The following is a 25803-nucleotide window of genomic DNA, read 5'->3' on the forward strand; positions in this document are numbered from 1 at the left end:
AGAGGCGGCAGTGGCTCTTCCCGACCATATGTCTAAGTGTCTTTGGGCAAAACACGCTGTGGCGACCCTGAACTCACAGGATAAACCGAAATGACAAAAAAAAAACAAAAAAAGAGAGAGAGAAGTGATAAAAATAGATCTCACAGGATAAACCGAACGGACAAAAAAAAAAGAAATTATAGAGGTTCGTCCTCGAAAATAGGAAATATAACTGCACTGGCTAATTCCAGTCCTGTAGAGGCCAGTAATAATCGTAGTGGTGTCTACATCATCATACATAGCAGAAGAAGAAGAAGAATAAAAAACACTGTGTGCAGTTTCATCAGAAACCAATCGAGCATCAAGTCTGTGCAGGTAAACTGGAGATAAACATTTTGTTGTTCGTGTATTTATGTGAACTAGAGATGAACAGATGAATGTACGTTACTGCTCGAGTCTGACAGTGAATGAAAATAACAGCTGCTGAGTTTGTGTCGAGTTTAATATTACAAAGTAAGCATTTATTACAGCGCTGTAACGAAGGTATTAGCCGTTAAATTTTTTGCCAATGATGAAAAAAAAGTTTCAATATGTTTTATTTTTAACGGAAATCGGTGTTCTGTGTTTCGGGCGGCAGTGGCTCAGTAGGTAGAGTGGCCGTCTCCCAACAGCAGAGTCTGAGATTCGCGACCAGGCGCTGCACTACTGTGTCGGGTGAGGTCCCACGAGGTGACTGTAGAAGCCGGGCAGGGTTGCGTCAGTAAGGGAATCCGGTAAAAACTGTACCAAATCAACGTGTCGAAAAATGGTTCGCTGTGACGACCCAGAACTCACAGGATAAACCAAATGACAAAAATAAATGTATAGAAGATCATTCTAGAAAATAGAAGTAACAGGATAAACCGAAAGGACAAAAAAATAAAATTGGTGTTCCGCGTTTACTACTACTCTCCTTTCGGCTTATCTCGCGAGTTCAGGGTCGCCACAGCGGATCCTTGTCCGCATGTTGATTTGGCACAGTTTTTTCGCCGGATGCCCTTCCTGACTCAACCCTCCCCAATTTGGTGTTCCGCGTTTACTGTGGTTGAAATAATATTAGCGATGGCAATAAGAAATACAGGTGACCGTGGCGAGTCCTGTGCAAAGCCCGCAGACGTCAGCAATCGTTCTCGCTAGGAGTCTTAAGTTTGTCTCATTTATCACATTTCCCTTTATATCAAGTCGAATTAAAATGAAATAGCATTTCTCCAGGTCAAAAGTGTATTCAAACCAGTCAGCATGCTAATTAAAGATATTCACAATCACATTCTTACTAGTAGATGTTGTATCTCAAGATTTCTACAACTTGGATTTTACTAATCAAAACTACTTTTAAGATATCTAAAACTCATTAAAAAGCATAAGTGGCCAATATACACTAACATTTAATTGCTGGGCTGGATATATATTTACATAATGCGATTTTTTCCTAATAAAGATATTAATAAATTTGACATATCCACAAATACATTCTTTATTATCTACAAGTGTCATCAAATGAAGTAACTTTTGCTAATTGTGTGTATTGGGCTTTTAAGTTATCCACATCATCATTGTTGGGGACTGTGTTGCAGGAGAACCATGAAATGCATCAAATTGCATCATTATGAATGTTATTGTCTCATCCAATACCTTTTGTTGAAAATTCATGATATTGATATTCGACTAAATATAACAGAGGAAATAAAGAGGATAGTAATCCATACCAAACCTGCTTCTCCTCTCTTTTCCACAGCTGTGAAATGTGTGGTATCTGGGCTTTGTTTGGCAGTGATGAGTGCCTGTCAGTTCAGTGCACTAATGCCATGAAGATTGGTCACAGGGGTCCTGATGCCTTCCGCTTTGAGAATGTCAACGGTTTTACCAACTGCTGCTTTGGCTTCCACCGGCTGGCAATCGTGGACCAGTTGTACGGCATGCAGCCCTTGCGTATCAAGAAGTTCCCCTTCTTGTGGCTTTGCTACAATGGAGAAATTTACAACCACCTGACGGTAACAATGTGTTAAGTGCTTTTCTGAAAGATTTTCTTGGTTGTTGGAGACAACAATCGCACAGTGTGTAACAGTTGAAAAATGTTTTCCAGCATAAGAATGTTGTATCTTGCCCCTGGAATTAATTGCTTTTCACTTCTAGAAAAAGTGACACACACACTTAATCTGCTTACTGCCTACTTATCACTGATGAGCAATGTGAACCTTCAACAGAAAAGTTAGCCTTTTTTGTCCTGTCGTGTAACACAGTCCTGTCATTTGTTGATATGAACAGGGGGAAAAGGGAGTTGTAATTCAGTATATATATTTCACATTCAGTTGTATTTGATAAAAATTATTGAATTGAAGGGGATTTGTTGTATTATTGGAAAAAAAATCAGGTTTAGCTTTGACCAAAATATGCAGAGGAAGCAAAGTGAAAGAACAGCATTACAACTTTGGTGTCTCTCAGGTGGTTTTGTCTAACCCTGTGTTATTTAATTGTCATGGCATGGACGTTTCTGTAAAAGAATCAGGAAATCATCCAAACCAATGTGTGCACCAATGTTCTTTCAGCTCAAGAAGCAGTTTGAATTTGATTACCAGACCAAAGTAGACGGTGAGATTTTGCTTCATCTCTATGACCGATTTGGCATCAAGAAGATGGCTTCTCTTCTGGACGGAGTATTTGCTTTCATTCTGCTGGACACAGCAAACAGAAAAGTCTTTTTGGGAAGAGATACATATGGGGTCCGGCCTTTGTTCAAACTCCTCACAGATAATGGATTCCTTGCAGTCTGCTCAGAGGCCAAAGGTAAAGGGATAGTTTCTTATTCCTTGTTGAGTCTGGATCTTATGAAGAGAAATGTTATAAACCTTTTTGCTATTTGTTTACAGGCCTTACCAATATTACCCATGCAATGGCCACTCCTCCCAACATTGTGCCTTTTCCCCCTGGACATTATGAGGTCTTTAATTTGAAGCAGAATGGCAAAGTTCAGTCACTCCAGTTGGAGCAGTTCCACTGCTGTACACAAGAGCCTGCTCATGCCATCTACGACACTGTGGAGAGACTGCCCACAAGTATGAATTATTCATGGTTAACTTCGTTAGTTTAGTTGTTTGGTGATATGTGGCAAATTTTACAATGATGCTTCTCCGTAGGTTTTGATGAGGAAACTGTGAAAAACAACATCAGAACCCTTTTTGAGAATGCTGTAAGGAAACGTCTGATGGCTCACAGGAGGATTGGTTGCCTTCTGTCAGGTAGTTTGATATTCTGGCATCTTTATTCTAAAACATCTTTTTGGCTATTTGTTACATGAAACATTAATTTGTTAATGTAAATGTGGTCCAAACTTTCACTGTTTCATGGTGTTTTCCTCCAATTTTATTTAATGAAACTGAAATGAACTTCATAACATAGTTTTTGGTTTATCCTGTTAAAAAACTGATCACTGATCATTTGTATCGATGATCCTCCTTCATGTGTTTTTGTCAGGTGGTCTTGACTCTAGTTTGGTTGCTGCTACACTGGTGAAACTGGCCAAAGAGGAGAAGCTCAAGTATCCTATCCAGACATTTTCAATCGGCTCAGATGACAGTCCAGACATCATAGCTGCTCGCAAGGTGAGTTCTACACTTTCTGATCCCTTTGTCCATGATGTGAACTAATTCCAGTAACGTATCCAAAAAGTGTTTGTGACTATAACAGTATGGCATGTTTTGGTGTTTAATGTCGGTTCTCTGAAATACTTGGAAGTCAGTATGTTTTTTTATTTTGGTGTTTGTTAGGTTGCAGCTCACATTGGCAGTGAACACCATGAGGTGAACTTCACTGCAGAAGAGGGCATCCAAGCATTAGAGGAAGTCATCTTCCACCTGGAGACCTATGACATCACCACCATACGTGCCTCTGTTGGTGAGTGTAAAACAAAGCAGTGCAGAGAATCTGTTGCTGTAAATAAAGTACAAAAACTCAACCTTTGGTATGTGTAAGAATGTAAAAGTTATATACGTAAAAACATGTAAGAAATCTGTGTTGTATCTAGATTACTTGAAAAGAAGCATTTCTGAAGCTTTTGAGATAAAGTGCTAAATTTATTTGCCATGAAATTGTTACCTCGACTGCAACTTTGAGTCCCTCACATTTGCGCTTTTCAATGCGGAGATTGAGGTGAATGAGTTTGCTGAATCACTGAATTTCTTTTCCTCCTGATGGGCTTATTCGAATCCCAGTGGAATTCACTGACATTAGTGAATTGATCAGAGAGGACTGTGTGGGCAACAGACCAGATACGGACTGTGTCACATTCCATAAATGACTATCTTGTAATAAAAGTGAAGAATCCTCCAATAAATAAATGACCACTACACAGTTCTCGAGTATGATATGATCCCGGTCCCAGAAAATCTTACAGTGCATGTAGGTTGGGGGTTCACCACTGGATTATCCAGAATGCTGTGCAAGGTAAAATAAAATAAAAAAACTCAACCTGATCAAGAAATAATCAGCCCAATATTTCTTATTATGAAATCAAATCAGTCAAATTCTGAAATCAAAACACACTGTATGCTCTCATTTTGTTATTTGTTTGTAAGATTGTAATGTGCTATTTCAAACTGCAGTGTGGATCATGATCTTCAGAGATGTTCCAGACAGTTCTGTATAAACGTCACTAATTTGTGGTGTGTCTCTCTCTCTCTCTCTCTCTCTCTCTCTCTCTCTCTCTCTCTCTCTCTCTCTCTCTCTCTCTCTATATATATATATATATATATATATATATATATATATATATATATATATATATATATATATATTTTTTTTTTTTTTAATTTATTTTTTGGTGCAGTCTTTACCAGCATTCTTCTGCTTGCTCCACTGTAGGGATGTACTTGGTTTCAAAGTACATCAGGGAGAAGACGGACAGTGTGGTGATCTTCTCTGGAGAGGGTTCTGATGAGCTGACTCAAGGATACATTTACTTCCACAAGGTACAGTATGTTCTCCAGTAACTAATAACAGCAACGTAATCAGTCAGATTGTTGTTTGATACAAGTCACTTTTGTTCAAGGCAGATATTTTTAGTTATTTTATTACTAACAATGTTATTACATAGATGGAATATGGTCACACTTCATATTAAGAGTTCAGATCAGTAACATAAGTAGTAATCTAGCAACATAGGAGAAATGCTATTTACAGTCATTAATAACTTTATTGTCTCCACAGGAAAATTGCCTTTGTATAAGCACTTAACCAGGATTAACGTAGCCCCTATAGGCTCATCATTTCAGTGCTTAATAGCAAATTAAGTTAAATTAAAAGAAACGTGGATTCATGTACTCTCTTTTATAGTTGGACATATTTACAATTCTACCTATTTATCTTAATCTCCATGACATAATCCCTTATCATGAACACATACATCTTTTCTAAGCTTCCGTCTGTACCCACCCCATAACCTCGTGTCATTCATTGTTTTTTCATTTATTGTCTTAACAAAATGAACCAAGAGGAACTGTGAATTGTATTGTCAGTTCAGAGTTTTGGAAGTGACACAGATAAAGGTACATGATACGTGTTCAGTATAGAGCTGTGTTCTTCCTCCAGGCTCCGACTCCCAAAGCAGCAGCAGAGGACAGTGTTCGACTGATGAAGGAACTCTACCTGTTTGATGTTCTCCGTGCTGATCGCACCACTGCTGCACATGGGTAACACTTTACTGATTTACCTCTGACCTCAATGAAGAACTGAGACTATTATCATCTCATTGAAACATCTTACACAAAATAAGTCAGTCATCATAAATAAAAAAAAAACACTGCACTGCTTGCATGAAACATAAACTATAGTAAGATCCTCAAAAGATGGCTACTCTGAACAGCTTCTAGCTCAATAAAAATCTAAACAGAAGGCAGAGTATTTATTTGAGAATTGCTGAACAACATGTTACAATAGTGAGTCATAAGTCTCCTTAGTAAAAGTAGAAACAGAAATAATCATTTCTCCTGATTAAACAATCATTAATTGATGACCTTTTGAAATTAAGTTTTTAGTTTTTTTTTTCTAAAGGTGAGAATATCTTACATTTTTCTGATATTTTTATCCAGGAAGTCGGTTTCTGAATTGTCCAGAAAAGCAGTGACTTAATAGTTTGGCGAAAGGAATTGTAGTAATTAATATTGTACCGCAGATTTTAGGAATTTATTATTTATTATTATTATTATTAATATACTGATAAATAAAGTTATCAACTTTTCCTACTAGCTGATGTGCAATGCCTTGTTAAGGGGCTTACAATTCTTTATTGATGTGATATTATAAGAAACACGTTCTTTCAGATGAGTAGGATTTTAGGCTTTGCAAGGGCCAATCCAGAAACACCAAATTAAATGCATCAAGCAGCTTTCACACATGCACTACTGCATGTAAGAACATAAGTATTTGAGTCAGATAGCTCGGACATTATCTGAACTTAATCCTGCGAGCCTGTAGTACAAAGACTGGGTGATGTCTAAATGAGCTGGTGCTTGAATAGAGCAGCAAGTGGGCAGGTTGATGTTGTTTCCATCAAGCGACTAGCATGGCATCTATTTTATTTATTATTTTTTGGACTGGCACAGCTGGCTCACAATTTTTCCAGGCGTATTAACTCATACAGTGTTTGAAACAACATACTCAGACGTTGTCTAGAACTGATTCAACTAAAATTGGCCGGAGTTCATAGGTAAACTCCTGACTGTTCTGACTCTGCCTTGTTCAAGTCCATTTGAAAGGTTATGTTACAGTCTTTTCTCTTGACACCAGACCCCACTAATTCTTTGGAACCTGCTCCTTTAAAAATGGATCGTATTCTGATTCGGATTCATTTTTAAGGATCAAACGATCAGTTTTGTAAATTACGCATTTTAATCAGCTCATCTGGTGTTCCTTTTTATTTTTCAGTCTGGAGCTGAGAGTGCCTTTCCTAGACCACCGATTTACAGCATACTATCTCTCGCTGCCTGAGGAGATGAGGATTCCAAAGGTCAGTTTGAGCTGTGTAGCTATTGTCCTTCTGTTAAACTGGTTTGTGCACGCTTGACGTCCAAAAGATCTGGGCCCTTATTTATTTGAAATCTTGTGTAAGCAGCATGGAATGGAAAAGCACCTACTGAGAGAGTCCTTCAAAGGTCTCAACTTGATCCCTGATGAGATTCTGTGGAGGCGCAAAGAAGCCTTCAGTGATGGTGTGATGTCTGAGAAGAAGTCCTGGTATACGTTCCTGCAGGAGCATGTAGAATCTATGGTAAGTATTACTGTGAAGTTACATTGTAATACAGCAAGTTCAGAATATCATTATAATATTATGAGAAACTGGGAGAATTCACCTTATTCAAAGGACAAGGGGCAAAACCAATACTGAACAGCCATGATCTTAGGACTCCATTAAACACAGGTGTGATTCTGTGGAAATTACTACATGGGCTCAGCAACACCTCTTAAAACTGTGCCCAGTTCAAAAGCCAGCAACACAATGCCAAACCACTTCTGCACGCTTTTCTACAGCATGGCTCAGTAGTTCAAGTAGCTCAATTCACATTGAACATACATTATATTGATAGGTGAATTCACAGTTTCAACATTTGATGTCTTTGACATATATATTAAAATAGATGTAAAATCATTTGCTATTCTCAAATTATAGCTTTTTACTGACACACAAAATCCCAATTTTTTTTAAACATGGTACATAGTTCATAGCTTGAAAAGCATGTACCACTAAGAAAAATAGTAGAGGACAGCACCAAGTAGCGTTACATAGCTTTTACTACACAAAAGCTCCTGCGTAGTGCCACAATGTTTGACCTGCTCTCTTCTTCTCTCAGGTGAACGATGACCAGATGGAGAAGGCTCGCAAGATGTTTTCTCACAATCCTCCGTGCAACAAAGAGGCCTATCACTTCAGAGAGGTATTTGAGAAGCACTACCCAGGCCGAGCTGAGTGGCTCTCCCATTACTGGATGCCACGCTGGATAAACGCTATCGACCCATCAGCTCGGACCCTGTCTATCTATAAACCCGATAAAGACCAGTGATTCACTGGACCAGCTGTGTGCCTGTCAGTCAGCCAGCAATATGTTGGGCTTTCTGGTATAATCTAGGTCTCATTCCTAAAATTACTATGTGGAACTCCAAGTTAACTTTATTTACAGGAGTTGCAGTTTGCTTTTTAGTCAGATACAAATGGTACTAGTGACCCACTGGAGGTGGTGGTTAAAAAAAATGCTAAAGGAACAGTTTGTTTTATACCTTAATGTTCTTCTTCTTCTTCTTCTTCTTTTCCTTTCGGCTGCTCCCTTTCAGGGGTCGCCACAGCGAATCATGTGCCTCCATCTAACTCTGTCCTCTGCATCCTCTTCACTCACACCAACTAACTTCATGTCCTCCCTCACTACATCCATAAATCTCCTCTTTGGTCTTCCTCTAGACCTCCTGCCTGGCAGCTCCAACCTCAGCATCCTTCTACCGATATATTCACAGTTTCTCCTCTGAACATGTCCAAACCACCTCAATCTGGCCTCTCTGACTTTATCTCCAAAACATCTAACATGAGCTGTCCCTCTGATGTACTCATTCCTGATCCTGTCCATCCTCGTCACTCCCAAAGAGAACCTCAACATCTTAAGCTCTGCAACCTCCAGCTCTGCCTCCTGTCTTTTCTTCAGTGCAACAGTCTCTAAGCCGAACAACATTGCTGGTCTCACCACCGTCTTGAACACCTTTCCTTTCATTCTCGCTGATACTCTTTTATCACACAACACACCTGACACTTTTCTCCACCCGTTCCAACCTGCCTGCACTCGCCTCTTCACCTCTTTTCCACACTCACCGTTGCTCTGAACCGTTGACCCTAAATACTTAAAGTCCTGCACCTTCTTCACCTCTGCTCCCTGTAACCTCACCGTTCCACCTGGGTCCCTCTCATTCACACACATGTATTCTGTCTTGCTGCGGCTAAGATTCATTCCTCTGTTTTCCAGAGCAGACCTCCACTTCTCTAGATTTTCCTCCACCTGCTCCCTGCTCTCACTACAAATAACAATGTCATCTGCAAACATCATAGTCCAGGGAGATTCTTGTCTAACCTCATCTGTCAGTCTGTCCATCACCAGAGCAAACAAGAAGGGGCTCAAAGCCGATCCTTGATGCAGACCCACCTCCACCTTGAACTCCTCTGTCAAACCTACAGCACACCTCACCACTGTCTTACAGCTCTCATACATGTCCTGCACCACTCTAACATACTTCTCTGCCACTCCAGACGTCCTCATACAATACCACAGCTCCTCTCTTGGCACCCTGTCATACGCTTTTTCTAAATCTACGAAGACACAATGCAACTCCCTATGACCCTCTCTGTACTTCTCCATCAGCGTCCTCAAAGCAAATACTGCATCTGTTGTACTCTTTCTAGGCATGAAACCATATTGCTGCTCACAAATGTTCACCTCTGCCCTTAGCCGAGCTTCCACTACTCTTTCCCACAACTTCATTGTGTGACTCATCAGCTTTATTCCTCTGTAGTTGCCACAGCTCTGCGCATCTCCCTTGTTCTTAAAAATTGGTACCAGTACACTTTTCCTCCAGTCCTCTGGCATCCTCTCACTCTCCAAGATCTTGTTAAACAAACTAGTCAAAAACTCTACTGCCACCTCTCCTAGACACTTCCATACCTCCACAGGTATGTCATCAGGACCAACTGCCTTTCCACTCTTCATCCTCTTCAATGTCCTCCTCACTTCACTCTTACTAATCTTTGCTACTTCCTGCTTCACAACAGTCACCTCTTCTACTCTTCGTTCCCTTTCATTTTCCTCGTTCATCAACTCTTCAAAGTACTCCTTCCATCTTCCCATCACACTACTGGCACCTGTCAATACATTTCCATCCTTATCTTTAATCACCCTAACCTGCTGCACATCCTTTCCATCTCTATCTCTTTGTCTGGCCAACCTGTACAAATCCACCTCTCCCTCTTTAGTGTCCAACCTAGCATACAAGTCCTCATATGCTCTTTGTTTGGCCTTTGCCACCTCTATCTTCACCTTACGCTGTATCTCCCTGTACTCCTGTCTACTCTCTTCAGTCCTCTCAGTGTCCCACTTCTTCTTAGCTAACCTCTTTCTCTGTATACACTCCTGAACTGCCTCGTTCCACCACCAAGTCTCCTTGTCCGCTTTCCTCTTTCCAGATGACACACCGAGTACCCTCCTACCTGTCTCCCTGATCAAATTAGCTGTAGTAGTCCAGTCATCTGGAAGCACCTCCAAACCACCCAGAGTCTGTCTCAGCTCCTCCCTGAAAACTAAACGACATTCTTCCTTTTTCAACTTCCACCACTTCGTCCTCTGCTCTGCCTTAGTCCTCCTTATCTTCCTCACCACCAGCATCATTTTGCACACCACCATCCTGTGTTGTCTGGCTACACTCTCCCCTACCAATGCTTTACAGTCACTGATCTCTTTCAGATTACAACGTCTACATAAGATGTAGTCTACCTGAGTGCTTCTCCCTCCGCTCTTGTACGTCACCCTATGTTCCTGCCTCTTCTGAAAGAAAGTGTTTACTACAGCCATTTCCATTCTCTTTGCAAAGTCAACCACCATCTGACCTTCTGCGTTCCTGTCCTGAACACCAAACCTGCCCATAACAGTCTCATCACCTCTGTTCCCTTCACCTACATGCCCATTGAAATCTGCACCAATGACAACTCTCTCACCTCTGGGGATGCTCTGCATCACTTCATCTAACTCACTCCAGAATTTCTCCTTCTCTTCTAACTCACATCCTACCTGTGGGGCATTACCACTCACAACATTGAACATCACCCCTTCAACTTCCAGCTTCAGACTCATCAACCTGTCTGATACTCTTTTCACCTCTAGAACATTCTTCACAAACTCCTCTTTCAGTATAACTCGTACTCCATTTCTCTTCCTATCTGACCCATGGTAGAACAACTTGAACCCTGCTCCTAAGCTTCTAGCCTTGCTACCTTTCCACCTGGTCTCCTGGACACACAGTATGTCCACCTTCCTTCTCTGCATCATGTCGATCAACTCCCTAGCCTTCCCTGTCATAGTACCAACATTCAAAGTCCCTACTGTCAGTCCTACATTCTTAGCTTTCCTCTTCTCTCTCTGCCTACGAACACACCTTCCTCCTCTTCTTCTTCGTCTTCGACCAACAGTAGTCCAATTTCCACCGGTACCCTGTAGGTCAACAGCACCGGTGGCGGTCGTTGTTAACCCGGGCCCCGACCGATCCGGTATGGAAGCCTTTGTCACGATTCGCATGTTTGATTTGGCATGTGTTTTACGTCGGATGCCCTTCCTGCCACAACCCTCTGCATTTATCCAGACTTGGGACTGGCACAAGAAGACACTGGCTTGTGCCCCCTTGCGGTTGCATTTATACCTTAATGTTCTGCATCCTAGATATTTGGAACTAAACATTTGGGCCTTACAATTTGAATCTGTACTGAAATGCATGTATGTATAAACTCTTACTGAGGAGCTGATTTGTGCAGCTTTAGTTGATTCATTTGACCAATAGTGTTTAATAATTTCAGTGAAATTAAAATGAACCTGTATTAAAATTTGTTTTAGATATAAAGGATATATATAATATAAAAAATAAGGAAGACCTCTTACTCTTAGCAGTATAATGAATAATATTATTACTTAGTTTTTAAATTTGTTCATAACTACTGTGGGAGTGTATGATTATACAGTGGGGAGCTCAAACTGCTGACCCAACAAAAACATTGTTCTGTTTGTCTGTGTGCTGTGATGGTTTTCAGTAATTACTCTGTTTAGCTGCTGGTAATTCCTAGAGACCATGATGATTAAAAGATTTCTTTTTTCGCTTTATGCGGTCGCTTGTCCTCCGATTGAACATTAACTGTGCTATTTGTTGATTTATAGTTGGCCTTAGTTATTGAGAAAAGCATAGAACTTATGACAAATTGTGTAAACATGCTAAAACCAAAAAGGCTGATAAGGACTTTGACTTTGCAATTTGTGAGAGACATTTCACTGTTTCTGAAGGGTACAGGTGAATCATCTCAACCTTGTCAGTACAAGTGGCATGGCTGTTTAATGCCACCTCAGGTTTTACTAGTAAACTTATTAGACTTGGAAAGGCTATGCAAACGGGTGCATGTGTGTCCCGTTGTTTAAGTCCTTATATTTATTTATCATGTATGTTTCATTGTATTTGCTCATAATTTTTTCCCATAGAAGCCAGTGCTTGTTTGACAGTTTAGATATGAACTGAGGGGTGTAGGACAGGCAGTGGACAAAAATTAGCCCACAGTTATACTGCAATTAGAATCCAACTGCTCTCAACAAAATGGGGTAATGCAAGCTTTGAATTTTTACAGGTTATAGAAACTATGCTGCACCATATTTTCACTTGAATCATTGTATCCACTCTCTACCATAAACCAGTATCTCCCTCTTGCTTTCTAGTGACAGTCTTGCAGAAATATGTGCTGTTACAATAAATGTACCTCTTGGCAATAAAACATGTTCTCTTGAATTTGTGTTGTACCACTAGAGGGCGCCCTTATCTTACACTCAACACCTTAAATTTCACATGTATAAGAAGGAATTCACGACATGCAGCCTGAACTTAAACCAGTAAAGAAAATAATTTTAGTCTGTAAAACCACTATAACACACAGGTATCCCATCATGTCACACCATATATGCAGTTGGACAACTTGACTGTTCCTCTGAAGTCAAAATGATCTGTCCCAGAGTGTTGTATTTATAGAACAATCTGTTGCAATGAAACAATCGTGAGGCACTATACAGTAACTTTGGCAGTGCAATTTTCAGCATACCCTGGGGTATAGCCTTGCTTTGATGGTCCACAACATTCAGTCTTTGTGGTGTGGCAGATAGTGAAAAGCTCATAGAAACCATTACATTGATATAGACAACATTTCTCCCTTCTCTGGCTCCAATACACCTTCTGCTGGGACAAATAAAACTAGCACAGGTACCCAAGCATAAACAATCCAATTTCACTCTGGGACATCCTTGGGGTATTGATCCTCACGCTCTCCCTCTCCCTTATGATGACTGACTTATTGTCGTGCCTCCATAAAAGGAATAAATTAAATGTACACTTAAGCTCCGGCATATTGTATCACTGAGTGGGTGACTAATTTAGGCCGAAAGAAAAACTCTCAAAGGGAAAATCCCTTCCTCCTCATTCCTTTTGCCTCTGCACTCTTTATCTATTCCCTCTCTACACAGACGTCTGCTCTGCACAACCTTCCTTGCTGACAGTTAGTGTGGTCCAGTGTTCAAAGGAACAATAACAAACAGCGGCATAAAATAATCTGTGGTTGCTGTCAATTAAAAAAACCCAGTAGGTCCAACAGAAACATAAACAGCATTTAGGGGAACACAACCTAGAGAACACAGACTTTAACACATTAACTTAATTAATAAATATGAAACATCCTTTGATGTCATCACCTCGGTACATTACTCTGACTATGGCTCTATAGAGGATAATTTCCTAAACTCATTAAAATCTCCCTTTAAACCCTTTAGGTTATAAGAAAACTCTAAATAACCAAATATGGAAACAGGTGCCTTCTATGGAACCATTACAGCTTTATAGTGACATTCGAGCAAAATGAAATAAGTGAATGACAGTGAGGTGTGTGTATTACTTACTTTTGCGAGTGATCTGTGCATTTGCTGTGGGAGGAAAGATAAGGAGCAAGTTTAAAAAGTGCTGGAGAAAAGGAGACAACAGCTTGTCAGTGAAGGAGCTCTCACCCATAGAACGTTTCCCCATCAGACCGATGAATTTATTTGAGTGTGGGCTGACAAGAGAGAAAAGTCGTGGGATAATCCGAAAAGACAAGAAAATAAATTACAGAGGATCCTCCTCGAAAATAGGAAATATAACTGCACTGGCTAATTCCGGACCTGTAGAGGCCAGTAATAATCGTAGTGGTGTCTACATTGTCAAACATAGAAGAAGAAGAAGAAGAAGAAGAAGAAGAAGAAGTAATAATCGGTGCTGTTTCATCAGAAACCAGTCTAGCATCAAGTCTGTGCAGCCGCAGAAAGACGGATTTCAGCCAAGCAGTATTTCTCTATCATCATTGTTTCAGGATCCAGGTAAACTGGGGTTAAATATTTTGTTGTTCGTGTATTTATTTGATCTAGAGATGAACTGTGGCTTTCGCTTGAATAGAGTTTGTACATGTTTCATTCGCCTTGTTCCAACCCGCCAGCCCCGGTGTAACGTTACTGCTCGATTCTGACAGTGAATGGAAATAACAGCTGCTCATTTACATTTTTTTTACATTTAGTCATTTAGCAGACGCTTTTATCCAAAGCGACTTACAAGTGAGGTACAAGGCAGCAAATATCTAAGTCAAGGAGAAACATCAAAGCAAAAGTCTGTTTCTCAGTTTGTGTCGAGTTGAATATTACAAAGTAAGCATTTATTACAGCGCTGTAACGAAGGTATTAGCCGTTAAAAGTTTTGCCAATGATGAAAAAAAGTTTCAGTCTGTTTTATTTTTAACGGAAATCGGTGTTCTGTGTTTAGGGCGGCAGTGTCTCAGTAGGTAGAGTGACCGCCTACTAACCGTAGGGTCTGAGGTTCGCGCCCCCGGTGCCGGTCCCACGTGGTAACGGTAACAACTGGAGAAGGTTGCGTCAGGCGTCATCCGGCGTAAAATCTGAAAGAAAAAAAGATAAATTATAGAGGATTATTCTCGAAAATAGAACTCACAGGACAAACCAAAAGGACAAAAGAGAAAGTATAGAGGATCATCCTCGAAAATAGGCAATCCAACTGATTATTGTCCCGTAAAGGGCAGTAATAATCGTAGTAGTGTCCACACCTTGAAACATAGTAGAAGAACTCTGTGTTTCATCAGTAACAGTGGAAACTGGGTAGGCTTGCGTCAGAAAGGGAGTCCGGTAAAAACTGTACCAAATCAACATCTGGACAAATGGTTCGCTGTGACGACCCTGAACTCACAGGGTTTTTAACGAATGACAAAAATTAATTTATAGAGGATCATCCTCGAAAATAGAACTCACAGGATAAACCGAAAGGACAAAAAACAAAAAAAAAAAAAAACAAAAAACAAAAAAACAATTGGTGTTCCGCGTTTACTGCGGTTGAAATAATATTAGCGATGGCAATAAGAAATACAGGTGACCGTGGCGATGCCTGTGCAAAGCCCGCAGACGTCAGCAATGGTTCTCACTAGGAGTCTTAAGTTTGTCTCATTTATCACATTTCCCTTTATATCAAGTCGAATTGAAAACGCTTCAGCCAAATGAAATAGCATTTCTCCAAGTCAAAAGTGTATTCAAACCAGTCAGCATGCTAATTAAAGATATTCACAATCACATTCTTACTAGTAAAAGTTGTATCTCAAGATTTCTACAACTTGGATTTTTCTAATCAAAACTACTTTTAAGATATCTAAAACTCATTAAAAAGCATAAGTGGGCGATATACAGTAACATTTAATTGCTGGGCTGGATATATATTTCTATAATGCGATTTTTCCTAATAAAAAAAATAAATAAATTTGACATATCCACACATACATTCTTTATTATCTACAACTGTCATTAATAATATCTTTCTGGGTCAAATGAAGTCACTTTTGCTAATTGTGTTTATTGGGCTTTTAAGTTATCCACATCATCATTGTTGAGGAATGTGTTGCAGGCGAACCATGAAATGCATCAAATTGTATCATTATGAATGTTATTGTCTCATCCAATACCTTTGTTGAGCATTCATGATATTGATATTCGACTAAATATAACAGAGGAAATAAAGAGGATAGTAATCCATACCAAACCTGCTTCTCCTCTCTTTTCCACAGCTGTGAAATGTGTGGTATCTGGGCTTTGTTTGGCAGTGATGAGTGCCTGTCAGTTCAGTGCACTAATGCCATGAAGATTGGTCACAGGGGTCCTGATGCCTTCCGCTTTGAGAATGTCAACGGTTTTACCAACTGCTGCTTTGGCTTCCACCGGCTGGCAATCGTGGACCAGTTGTACGGCATGCAGCCCTTGCGTATCAAGAAGTTCCCCTTCCTGTGGCTTTGCTACAATGGAGAAATTTACAACCACCTGACGGTAACAATGTGTTAAGTGCTTTTCTGAAAGAGTTTCTTGGTTGTTGGAGACAACAATCGCACAGTGTGTAACAGTTGAAAAATGTTTTCCAGCATAAGAATGTGTTATCTTGCCCCTGGAATTAATTGCTTTTCACTTCTAGAAAAAGTGACACACACACTTAATCTGCTTACTGCCTACTTATCACTGATGAGCAATGTGAACCTTCAACAGAAAAGTTAGCCTTTTTTGTCCTGTCGTGTAACACAGTCCTGTCATTTGTTGATATGACTAGGGGGAAAAGGGAGTTGTAATTCAGTATATATATTTCACATTCAGTTGTATTTGATAAAAATTATTGAATTGAAGGGGATTTGTTGTATTATTGGAAAAAAAATCAGGTTTAGCTTTGACCAAAATATGCAGAGGAAGCAAAGTGAAAGAACAGCATTACAACTTTGGTGTCTCTCAGGTGGTTTTGTCTAACCCTGTGTTATTTAATTGTCATGGCATGGACGTTTCTGTAAAAGAATCAGGAAATCATCCAAACCAATGTGTGCACCAATGTTCTTTCAGCTCAAGAAGCAGTTTGAATTTGATTACCAGACCAAAGTAGACGGTGAGATTTTGCTGCATCTCTATGACCGATTTGGCATCAAGAAGATGGCTTCTCTTCTGGACGGAGTATTTGCTTTCATTCTGCTGGACACAGCAAACAGAAAAGTCTTTTTGGGAAGAGATACATATGGGGTCCGGCCTTTGTTCAAACTCCTCACAGATAATGGATTCCTTGCAGTCTGCTCAGAGGCCAAAGGTAAAGGGATAGTTTCTTATTCCTTGTTGAGTCTGGATCTTATGAAGAGAAATGTTATAAACCTTTTTGCTATTTGTTTACAGGCCTTACCAATATTACCCATGCAATGGCCACTCCTCCCAACATTGTGCCTTTTCCCCCTGGACATTATGAGGTCTTTAATTTGAAGCAGAATGGCAAAGTTCAGTCACTCCAGTTGGAGCAGTTCCACTGCTGTACACAAGAGCCTGCTCATGCCATCTACGACACTGTGGAGAGACTGCCCACAAGTATGAATTATTCATGGTTAACTTCGTTAGTTTAGTTGTATGGTGATATGTGGCAAATTTTACAATGATGCTTCTCCGTAGGTTTTGATGAGGAAACTGTGAAAAACAACATCAGAACCCTTTTTGAGAATGCTGTAAGGAAACGTCTGATGGCTCACAGGAGGATTGGTTGCCTTCTGTCAGGTAGTTTGATATTCTGGCATCTTTATTCTAAAACATCTTTTTGGCTGTTTGTTACATGAAACATTAATTAGTTTCATATCACGTCTTGCAAATAGCTTGCATAATTTTAAAATAAAGTTATGGAACTTAGCATGAGATTTGTACAAAGTCTAAGATTGTGAAGGACAACATCACCAAAATGAAGCAGAAGAGGTATAAAGGAAGCCACCTATGTTAGATTGTAAAAACTCAGTGACTTAATGACTCTACATACAGTTCAATTCAATTCATCTTCATTTATATAGCGCCAACTCACAGCAAAGTAATCTCAAGGCACTTTAAAGAATAAAGTAAAGACTACAAAGATGAATGGAGAAAACCCAACAATTCCTCTTTGAGCAAGTCCTAGGCAACAGTGGAGAGGAAAAACTCCTTAACAGAAGAAACCTCCAGTAGAACCAGGCTCAACCTAGATGTGAACTGGGAGCTGGTTCCACAGGAGAGGAGCTTGATAGCTAAAGGCTCTGCCTCCCATTCTACCTTTTGTACATTCTGGGAACAACATGTAGGCCTGCATTCTGAGATCAAAGTGGTCTACTGGGATGATGGTACTATGAGACCTTCTGTAAATAATGGAGCCTGACCGTTCAGATTTTTTATGTAAGAAGCAGGTTTTTTAATTCCATTCTAGATTTAATGGAAAGCCAATGGACAGAAGCTTTTGAAGGTGAAATATGATCTTTCTTGCTAGTTCCAGTCAGCACTCTTGCTGGAGCATTTTGGATTAATTGCAGGCTCTTTAGGGAGTTACTGGGGCATCCTGAAAGTAGGGAATTACAGTAGTCCAACCTAGAGGTAACAAATGCATGGACTAGTTTTTCGGCAACACTTTGATACAGGATGCTCCTAATTTTGGCAATGTTCCGTAGGTGGAAGAAGGCTGTTCTAGAGATTTGTTTTATATGTGAAGTAAAAAGGACAAATCCTGGTCAAAAATAACTTCAAGGTTCCTTGCAGTAGTACTGGAGGCCAGACTTATGCCATCTAGAGTAAGGATATGGTTGGGCAGCATATTTCTTAGATTTTTGGGCCCAAATACTATGACTTCAGTTTTGTCTGAGTTTAGAAATAAGAAATTGAGGGACATCCAGGCCTTTATGTTTTGTAGGCATGCTTGAAGCTTGAGTAACTGATTTTTTTAAATTTGGTTCCATAGATAGACATAGCTGGGTATCATCAGCATAACAATGGAAATGTATGGAGTGTTTTCTAATAATGTTGCGTAAAGGAGACATACATACATACATACATACATACATACATACATACTTATTTATTTATTTATTTATTTATTTATTTATAGTAAAATTATTTAAAGTAAAAGTAAAGTATTCTCCATAACTTCATAGCTAACCTTTGTGTGCATGGAGTATTCATCATTAATATGAACAAATTGAAATCTATCAGATAGATATTATTTAAACCAACCTAGTGCAGTTCCTTTAATCCCAATTTTATGTTCCAGTCTCTGTAATAAAATGTTGTGATCAATGGTATCGAATGCAGCACTAAGATCTAGCAGAACAAGTACAGAGACCAGCCCATGATCTGAGCCCAAGAGTCGGTCTTTGGTGACTTTTACCAGTGCTGTTTCTGTACTATGATGAACTCTAAATCCGACTGAAAGTCCTTATACAAACATACAAATTATTCCTGTACAGGTGGTCGCATAATTGTTCTGACAGTAGTTTTTCAAGGGAGATTAGATATTGGTATGTAATTGGCTAAAACACCTGGGTCAAGGAAGGATTTTTTTTGAAGAAGTGGTTTAATTACAGCTACCTCATAGGCCTGTGGTACATAGCCTGTTTCTAAAGATAGATTGATGATATCTAATATGAACGTACCTATAAAGGGTAAAGCTTCCCTGTGCAGTCTAGTTGGAATAGGGTCTAGCAGACAGGTTGTTAGTTTGGATAAGGTTTATAGTTGGAAGTTAGCTCAGCTATGCTTGAAGGTCTATCTGTAATATTTGGGGGGAGGGATCTGTTAAATTCTTTCTGTAATAGCAACAATTTTATTCTTGAAGTCATTGCTGCTCAGAGTTGAGGGAAAACTAGGCTCAACAGAACTATGGCTCTTAGTCAGCCTGGGTACAGTGCTGAAAAGAAACTGGGGGTTGTTCTTGTTTTCCTCTATTAATGATGAATAATATGCTGTTCTAGCATCATGGAGAGCATTTTTGTACATTTTTTTGTACACCAGGCTAAATGAGATTCTTCTAAATTTCTGGAATGCCATTTCCTTTCTAATTTTTTTGTTGCCTGTTTTAAGTTGCGTGTTTGGGAACTATACCATGGAGATCGCCTCTTCTGGTTTAATGCCTTCTTTTTTCAGAGGGGCAACACTATCGAGTATTGTAGATCGTGAGACTGCAGAATTGTCAACTAGATTATCAACTTGTTCAGGAGTAACGCACAATAAATTACATACTGGGGAGTCTCAACATGCACAACTAAAGAAGCCTTTTAGGTGAAATGTCTTTAAGAACTTTAAGTCCAGTTGTTACTTGCACCTCTGGGGATAATCATGACCTTGACAGCTGAGAATTTCTACAGAAAAAAGAATAATGCTATAAAACATACTAATCAAGCTCAAGTAACTGAAATACTGTAAAAACCTTCAGAAGAGAATATGCAGTGTTGTTAGTTCTGTTCTGTGAGTCTGGGCAGCAGAAGCTTTTGACAGCACCGCTGCACATTAAGATAGAAAAAATGATATAATGTATCATTCATACATATATAATCTAAATTCAGTAAAACAATTTTAATCAGCTCTTTCTAACAAGACCTGCAAGTCCACTTACCCTTTAGATATGTGTGCCTCTAGATGCCTCACTACTATTCCACAACATGTTAATGATTATATTTAAATTTATGTGAGCAATGTGTTGTTGTAGAAAGCCTAGACTGGAATACAAATTGAAGAGAAGTTGCAAGACATACTGTAGTACAAAATTGAAAATGCAAATTGAAGCTAATTTAATAAACCATTGTATTGTAGCATTTCCATTGAATTAACGTAAATGTGGCACAAACTTTCACTGTTTCATTGTTTTCCTCCAATTTTATTTAATAAAATTGAAATTTACTTCATAACATTTTTTTTGGTTTTTCATGTTAAAAAACAAACTGATTGAATCATTTGGATAATCCTCCTTCATGTGTTTTTGTCAGGTGGTCTTGACTCTAGTTTGGTTGCTGCTACACTGGTGAAACTGGCCAAAGAGGAGAAGCTCCAGTATCCTATCCAGACATTTTCAATCGGCTCAGATGACAGTCCAGACATCATAGCTGCTCGCAAGGTGAGTTCTACACTTTCTGATCCCTTTGTCCATGATGTGAACTAATTCCAGTAACGTATCCAAAAAGTGTTTGTGACTGCTTTATAACAGTATGGCATGTTTTGGTGTTTAATGACGGTTCTCTGAAATACTTGGAAGTCAGTATGTTTTTTTATTTTGGTGTTTGTTAGGTTGCAGCTCACATTGGCAGTGAACACCATGAGGTGAACTTCACTGCAGAAGAGGGCATCCAAGCATTAGAGGAAGTCATCATCCACCTGGAGACCTATGACATCACCACCATACGTGCCTCTGTTGGTGAGTGTAAAAAAAAAGCAGTGCAGAGAATCTGTTGCTGTAAATAAAGTACAAAAACTCAACCTTTGGTATGTGTAAGAATGTAAAAGTTATACACATAAAAAACGATGTTCCAGACAGTTTACATTTAGTCATTTAGTTCTCTCTCTCTCTCTCTCTCTCTCTCTCTCTCTCTCTCTCTCTCTCTCTCTCTCTCTCTCTCTCTCTCTCTCTCTATATATATATATATATATATATATATATATATATATATATATATATAGATATAGATATAGATATAGATATAGATATAGATATAGATAGATAGATATAGATATAGATATAGATAGATAGATATAGATATAGATATATTTTTTTTTTTTTTTTTTTTTTGGTGCAGTCTTTACCAGCATTCTTCTGCTTGCTCCACTGTAGGGATGTACTTGGTTTCAAAGTACATCAGGGAGAAGACGGACAGTGTGGTGATCTTCTCTGGAGAGGGTTCTGATGAGCTGACTCAAGGATACATTTACTTCCACAAGGTACAGTATGTTCTCCAGTAACTAATAACAGCAACGTAATCAGTCAGATTGTTGTTTGATACAAGTCACTTTTGTTCAAGGCAGATATTTTTAGTTATTTTATTACTAACAATGTTATTACATAGATGGAATATGGTCACACTTCATATTAAGAGTTCAGATCAGTAACATAAGTAGTAATCTAGCAACATAGGAGAAATGCTATTTACAGTCATTAATAACTTTATTGTCTCCACAGGAAAATTGCCTTTGTATAAGCACTTAACCAGGATTAACGTAGCCCCTATAGGCTCATCATTTCAGTGCTTAATAGCAAATTAAGTTAAATAAAAAGAAACATGGATTCATGTATTCTTTTTTTATAGTTCTTCTATCTATTTATCTTAATCTCCATGACATAATCCCTAATCATGAACACATACATCTTTTCTAAGCTTTCGTCTGTACCCACCCCATAACCTCGTGTCATTCATTGTTTTTTCATTCATTGTCTTAATAAAATGAACCAAGAGGAACTGTGAACTATTGTCAATTCAGAGTTTTGGAAGTGACACAGATACAGGTACATGATACGTGTTCAGCACAGAGCTGTGTTCCTCCTCCAGGCTCCGACTCCCAAAGCAGCAGCAGAGGACAGTGTTCGACTGATGAAGGAACTCTACCTGTTTGATGTTCTCCGTGCTGATCGCACCACTGCTGCACATGGGTAACACTTTACTGATTTACCTCTGACCTCAATGAAGAACTGAGACTATTATCATCTCATTGAAACATCTTACACAAAATAAGTCAGTCATCATAAATAAAAAAAAACACTGCACTGCTTGCATGAAACATAAACTATAGTAAGATCCTCAAAAGATGGCTACTCTGAACAGCTTCTAGCTCAATAAAAATCTAAACAGAAGGCAGAGTATTTATTTGAGAATTGCTGAACAACATGTTACAATAGTGAGTCATAAGTCTCCTTAGTAAAAGTAGAAACAGAAATAATCATTTCTCCTGATTAAACAATCATTAATTGATGACCTTTTGAAATTAAGTTTTTAGTTTTTTTTGGTGAGGTGAGAATATCTTACATTTTTCTGATATTTTTATCCAGGAAGTCGGTTTCTGAATTGTCCAGAAAAGCAGTGACTTAATAGTTTGGCGAAAGGAATTGTAGTAATTAATATTGTACCGCAGATTTTAGGAATTTATTATTTATTATTATTATTATTAATATACTGATAAATAAAGTTATCAACTTTTCCTACTAGCTGATGTGCAATGCCTTGTTAAGGGGCTTACAATTCTTTATTGATGTGATATTATAAGAAACACGTTCTTTCAGATGAGTACGATTTTAGGCTTTGCAAGGGCCAATCCAGAAACACCAAATTAAATGCATCAAGCAGCTTTCACACATGCACTACTGCATGTAAGAACATAAGTATTTGAGTCAGATAGCTCGGACATTATCTGAACTTAATCCTGCGAGCCTGTAGTACAAAGACTGGGTGATGTCTAAATGAGCTGGTGCTTGAATAGAGCAGCAAGTGGGCAGGTTGATGTTGTTTCCATCAAGCGACTAGCATGGCATCTATTTTATTTATTATTTTTTGGACTGGCACAGCTGGCTCACAATTTTTCCAGGCGTATTAACTCATACAGTGTTTGAAACAACATACTCAGACGTTGTCTAGAACTGATTCAACTAAAATTGGCCGGAGTTCATAGGTAAACTCCTGACTGTTCTGACTCTGCCTTGTTCAAGTCCATTTGAAAGGTTATGTTACAGTCTTTTCTCTTGACACCAGACCCCACTAATTCTTTGGAACCTGCTCCTTTAAAAATGGATCGTATTCTGATTCGGATTCATTTTTAAGGATCAAACGATCAGTTTTGTAAATTACGCATTTTAATCAGCTCATCTGGTGTTCCTTTTTATTTTTCAGTCTGGAGCTGAGAGTGCCTTTCCTAGACCACCGATTTACAGCATACTATCTCTCGCTGCCTGAGGAGATGAGGATTCCAAAGGTCAGTTTGAGCTGTGTAGCTATTGTCCTTCTGTTAAACTGGTTTGTGCACGCTTGACGTCCAAAAGATCTGGGCCCTTATTTATTTGAAATCTTGTGTAAGCAGCATGGAATGGAAAAGCACCTACTGAGAGAGTCCTTCAAAGGTCTCAACTTGATCCCTGATGAGATTCTGTGGAGGCGCAAAGAAGCCTTCAGTGATGGTGTGATGTCTGAGAAGAAGTCCTGGTATACGTTCCTGCAGGAGCATGTAGAATCTATGGTAAGTATTACTGTGAAGTTACATTGTAATACAGCAAGTTCAGAATATCATTATAATATTATGAGAAACTGGGAGAATTCACCTTATTCAAAGGACAAGGGGCAAAACCAATACTGAACAGCCATGATCTTAGGACTCCATTAAACACAGGTGTGATTCTGTGGAAATTACTACATGGGCTCAGCAACACCTCTTAAAACTGTGCCCAGTTCAAAAGCCAGCAACACAATGCCAAACCACTTCTGCACGCTTTTCTACAGCATGGCTCAGTAGTTCAAGTAGCTCAATTCACATTGAACATACATTATATTGATAGGTGAATTCACATCTTCAACATTTGATGTCTTTTGATAAATATTTGATGTCTTTGATAAATATATTAAAATAGATGTAAAATCATTTGCTATTCTTAAATTATAGCTTTTTACTGACACACAACATCCCAATTTTCTTTTAAACATGGTACATAGTTCATAGCTTGAAATGCATGTACCACTAAGAAAAATAGTAGAGGACAGCACCAAATAGCGTTACATAGCTTTTACTACAAAAAAGCTCCTGCGTAGTGCCGCAATGTTTGACCTGCTCTCTTCTTCTCTCAGGTGAACGATGACCGAATGGAGAAGGCTCGCAGGATGTTCCCTCACAATCCTCCGTGCAACAAAGAGGCCTATCACTTCAGAGAGGTATTTGAGAAGCACTACCCAGGCCGAGCTGAGTGGCTCTCCCATTACTGGATGCCACGCTGGATAAACGCTATCGACCCATCAGCTCGGACCCTGTCTATCTATAAACCCGATAAAGACCAGTGATTCACTGGACCAGCTGTGTGCCTGTCAGTCAGCCAGCAATATGTTGGGCTTTCTGGTATAATCTAGGTCTCATTCCTAAAATTACTATGTGGAACTCCAAGTTAACTTTATTTACAGGAGTTGCAGTTTGCTTTTTAGTCAGATACAAATGGTACTAGTGACCCACTGGAGGTGGTGGTTAAAAAAAATGCTAAAGGAACAGTTTGTTTTATACCTTAATGTTCTGCATCCTAGATATTTGGAACTAAACATTTGGGCCTTACAATTTGAATCTGTACTGAAATGCATGTATGTATAAACTCTTACTGAGGAGCTGATTTGTGCAGCTTTATTGATTCATTTGACCAATAGTGTTTAATAATTTCAGTGAAATTAAAATGAACCTGTATTAAAATTTGTTTTAGATATAAAGGATATATATATAATATAAAAAATAAGGAAGACCTCTTACTCTTAGCAGTATAATGAATAATATTATTACTTAGTGTTTAAATTTGTTCTTAACTACTGTGGGAGTGTATGATTATACAGTGGGGAGCTCAAACTGCTGACCCAACAAAAACAATGTTCTGTTTGTGCTTGTGCTGTGATGGTTTTCAGTAATTACTCTGTTTAGCTGCTGGTAATTCCTAGAGACCATGATGATTAAAAGATTTCTTTTTTTTGCTTTATGCGGTCGCTTGTCCTCCGATTGAACATTAACTGTGCTATTTGTTGATTTATAGTTGGCCTTAGTTATTGAGAGAAGCATAGAACTTATGACAAATTGTGTAAACCTGCTAAAACCAAAAAGGCTGATAAGGACTTTGACTTTGACAATTTGTGAGAGACATTTCAGGTGAATCATCTCAACCTTGTCAGTACAAGTGGCATGGCTGTTTAATGCCACCTCAGGTTTTACTAGTAAACTTATTAGACTTGGAAAGGCTATGCAAACGGGTGCATGTGTGTCCCGTTGTTTAAGTCCTTATATTTATTTATCATGTATGTTTCATTGTATTTGCTCATAACTTTTTCCCATAGAAGCCAGTGCTTGTTTGACAGTTTAGATATGAACTGAGGGGTGTAGGACAGGCGGTGGACAAAAATTAGCCCACAGTTATACTGCAATTAGAATCCAACTGCTC

At 38.9% G+C, this 25803-nt stretch overlaps 2 protein-coding genes and 1 long non-coding RNA gene across 3 annotated transcripts; 2 read left to right on the forward strand and 1 right to left on the reverse strand.

Moving 5' to 3' along the window:
- Positions 1–252: 252 nt before the first annotated feature.
- Positions 253–12379, forward strand: LOC137130363 (asparagine synthetase [glutamine-hydrolyzing]-like). Its single transcript, XM_067510440.1, has 12 exons — positions 253–354; positions 1754–2009; positions 2565–2802; positions 2886–3071; positions 3153–3254; positions 3490–3617; positions 3783–3909; positions 4876–4982; positions 5602–5702; positions 6937–7018; positions 7124–7279; positions 7860–12379. Exons 2-12 carry the CDS (start codon positions 1761–1763, stop codon positions 8067–8069), a joined length of 1686 nt encoding a protein of 561 aa, XP_067366541.1. The 5' UTR covers positions 253–354; positions 1754–1760; the 3' UTR covers positions 8070–12379.
- On the reverse strand, positions 12279–15463 carry LOC137130377 (uncharacterized). The gene is made up of 2 exons (XR_010914844.1): positions 14660–15463; positions 12279–13754 (listed from the first exon to the last, which is right to left on the reverse strand). It is a non-coding gene; the product is annotated as an uncharacterized lncRNA (long non-coding RNA).
- On the forward strand, positions 14033–25803 carry LOC137130360 (asparagine synthetase [glutamine-hydrolyzing]-like). The gene is made up of 12 exons (XM_067510425.1): positions 14033–14183; positions 15923–16178; positions 16734–16971; positions 17055–17240; positions 17322–17423; positions 20639–20766; positions 20937–21063; positions 21478–21584; positions 22190–22290; positions 23522–23603; positions 23709–23864; positions 24467–25803. The coding sequence occupies exons 2-12, from the start codon at positions 15930–15932 to the stop codon at positions 24674–24676; spliced, it is 1686 nt and encodes a 561-aa protein (XP_067366526.1). The 5' UTR covers positions 14033–14183; positions 15923–15929; the 3' UTR covers positions 24677–25803.

The sequence above is a fragment of the Channa argus genome, chromosome 1 (assembly GCF_033026475.1).
Source record: "Channa argus isolate prfri chromosome 1, Channa argus male v1.0, whole genome shotgun sequence".
In the NCBI taxonomy this organism is placed as follows: domain Eukaryota; kingdom Metazoa; phylum Chordata; class Actinopteri; order Anabantiformes; family Channidae; genus Channa; species Channa argus.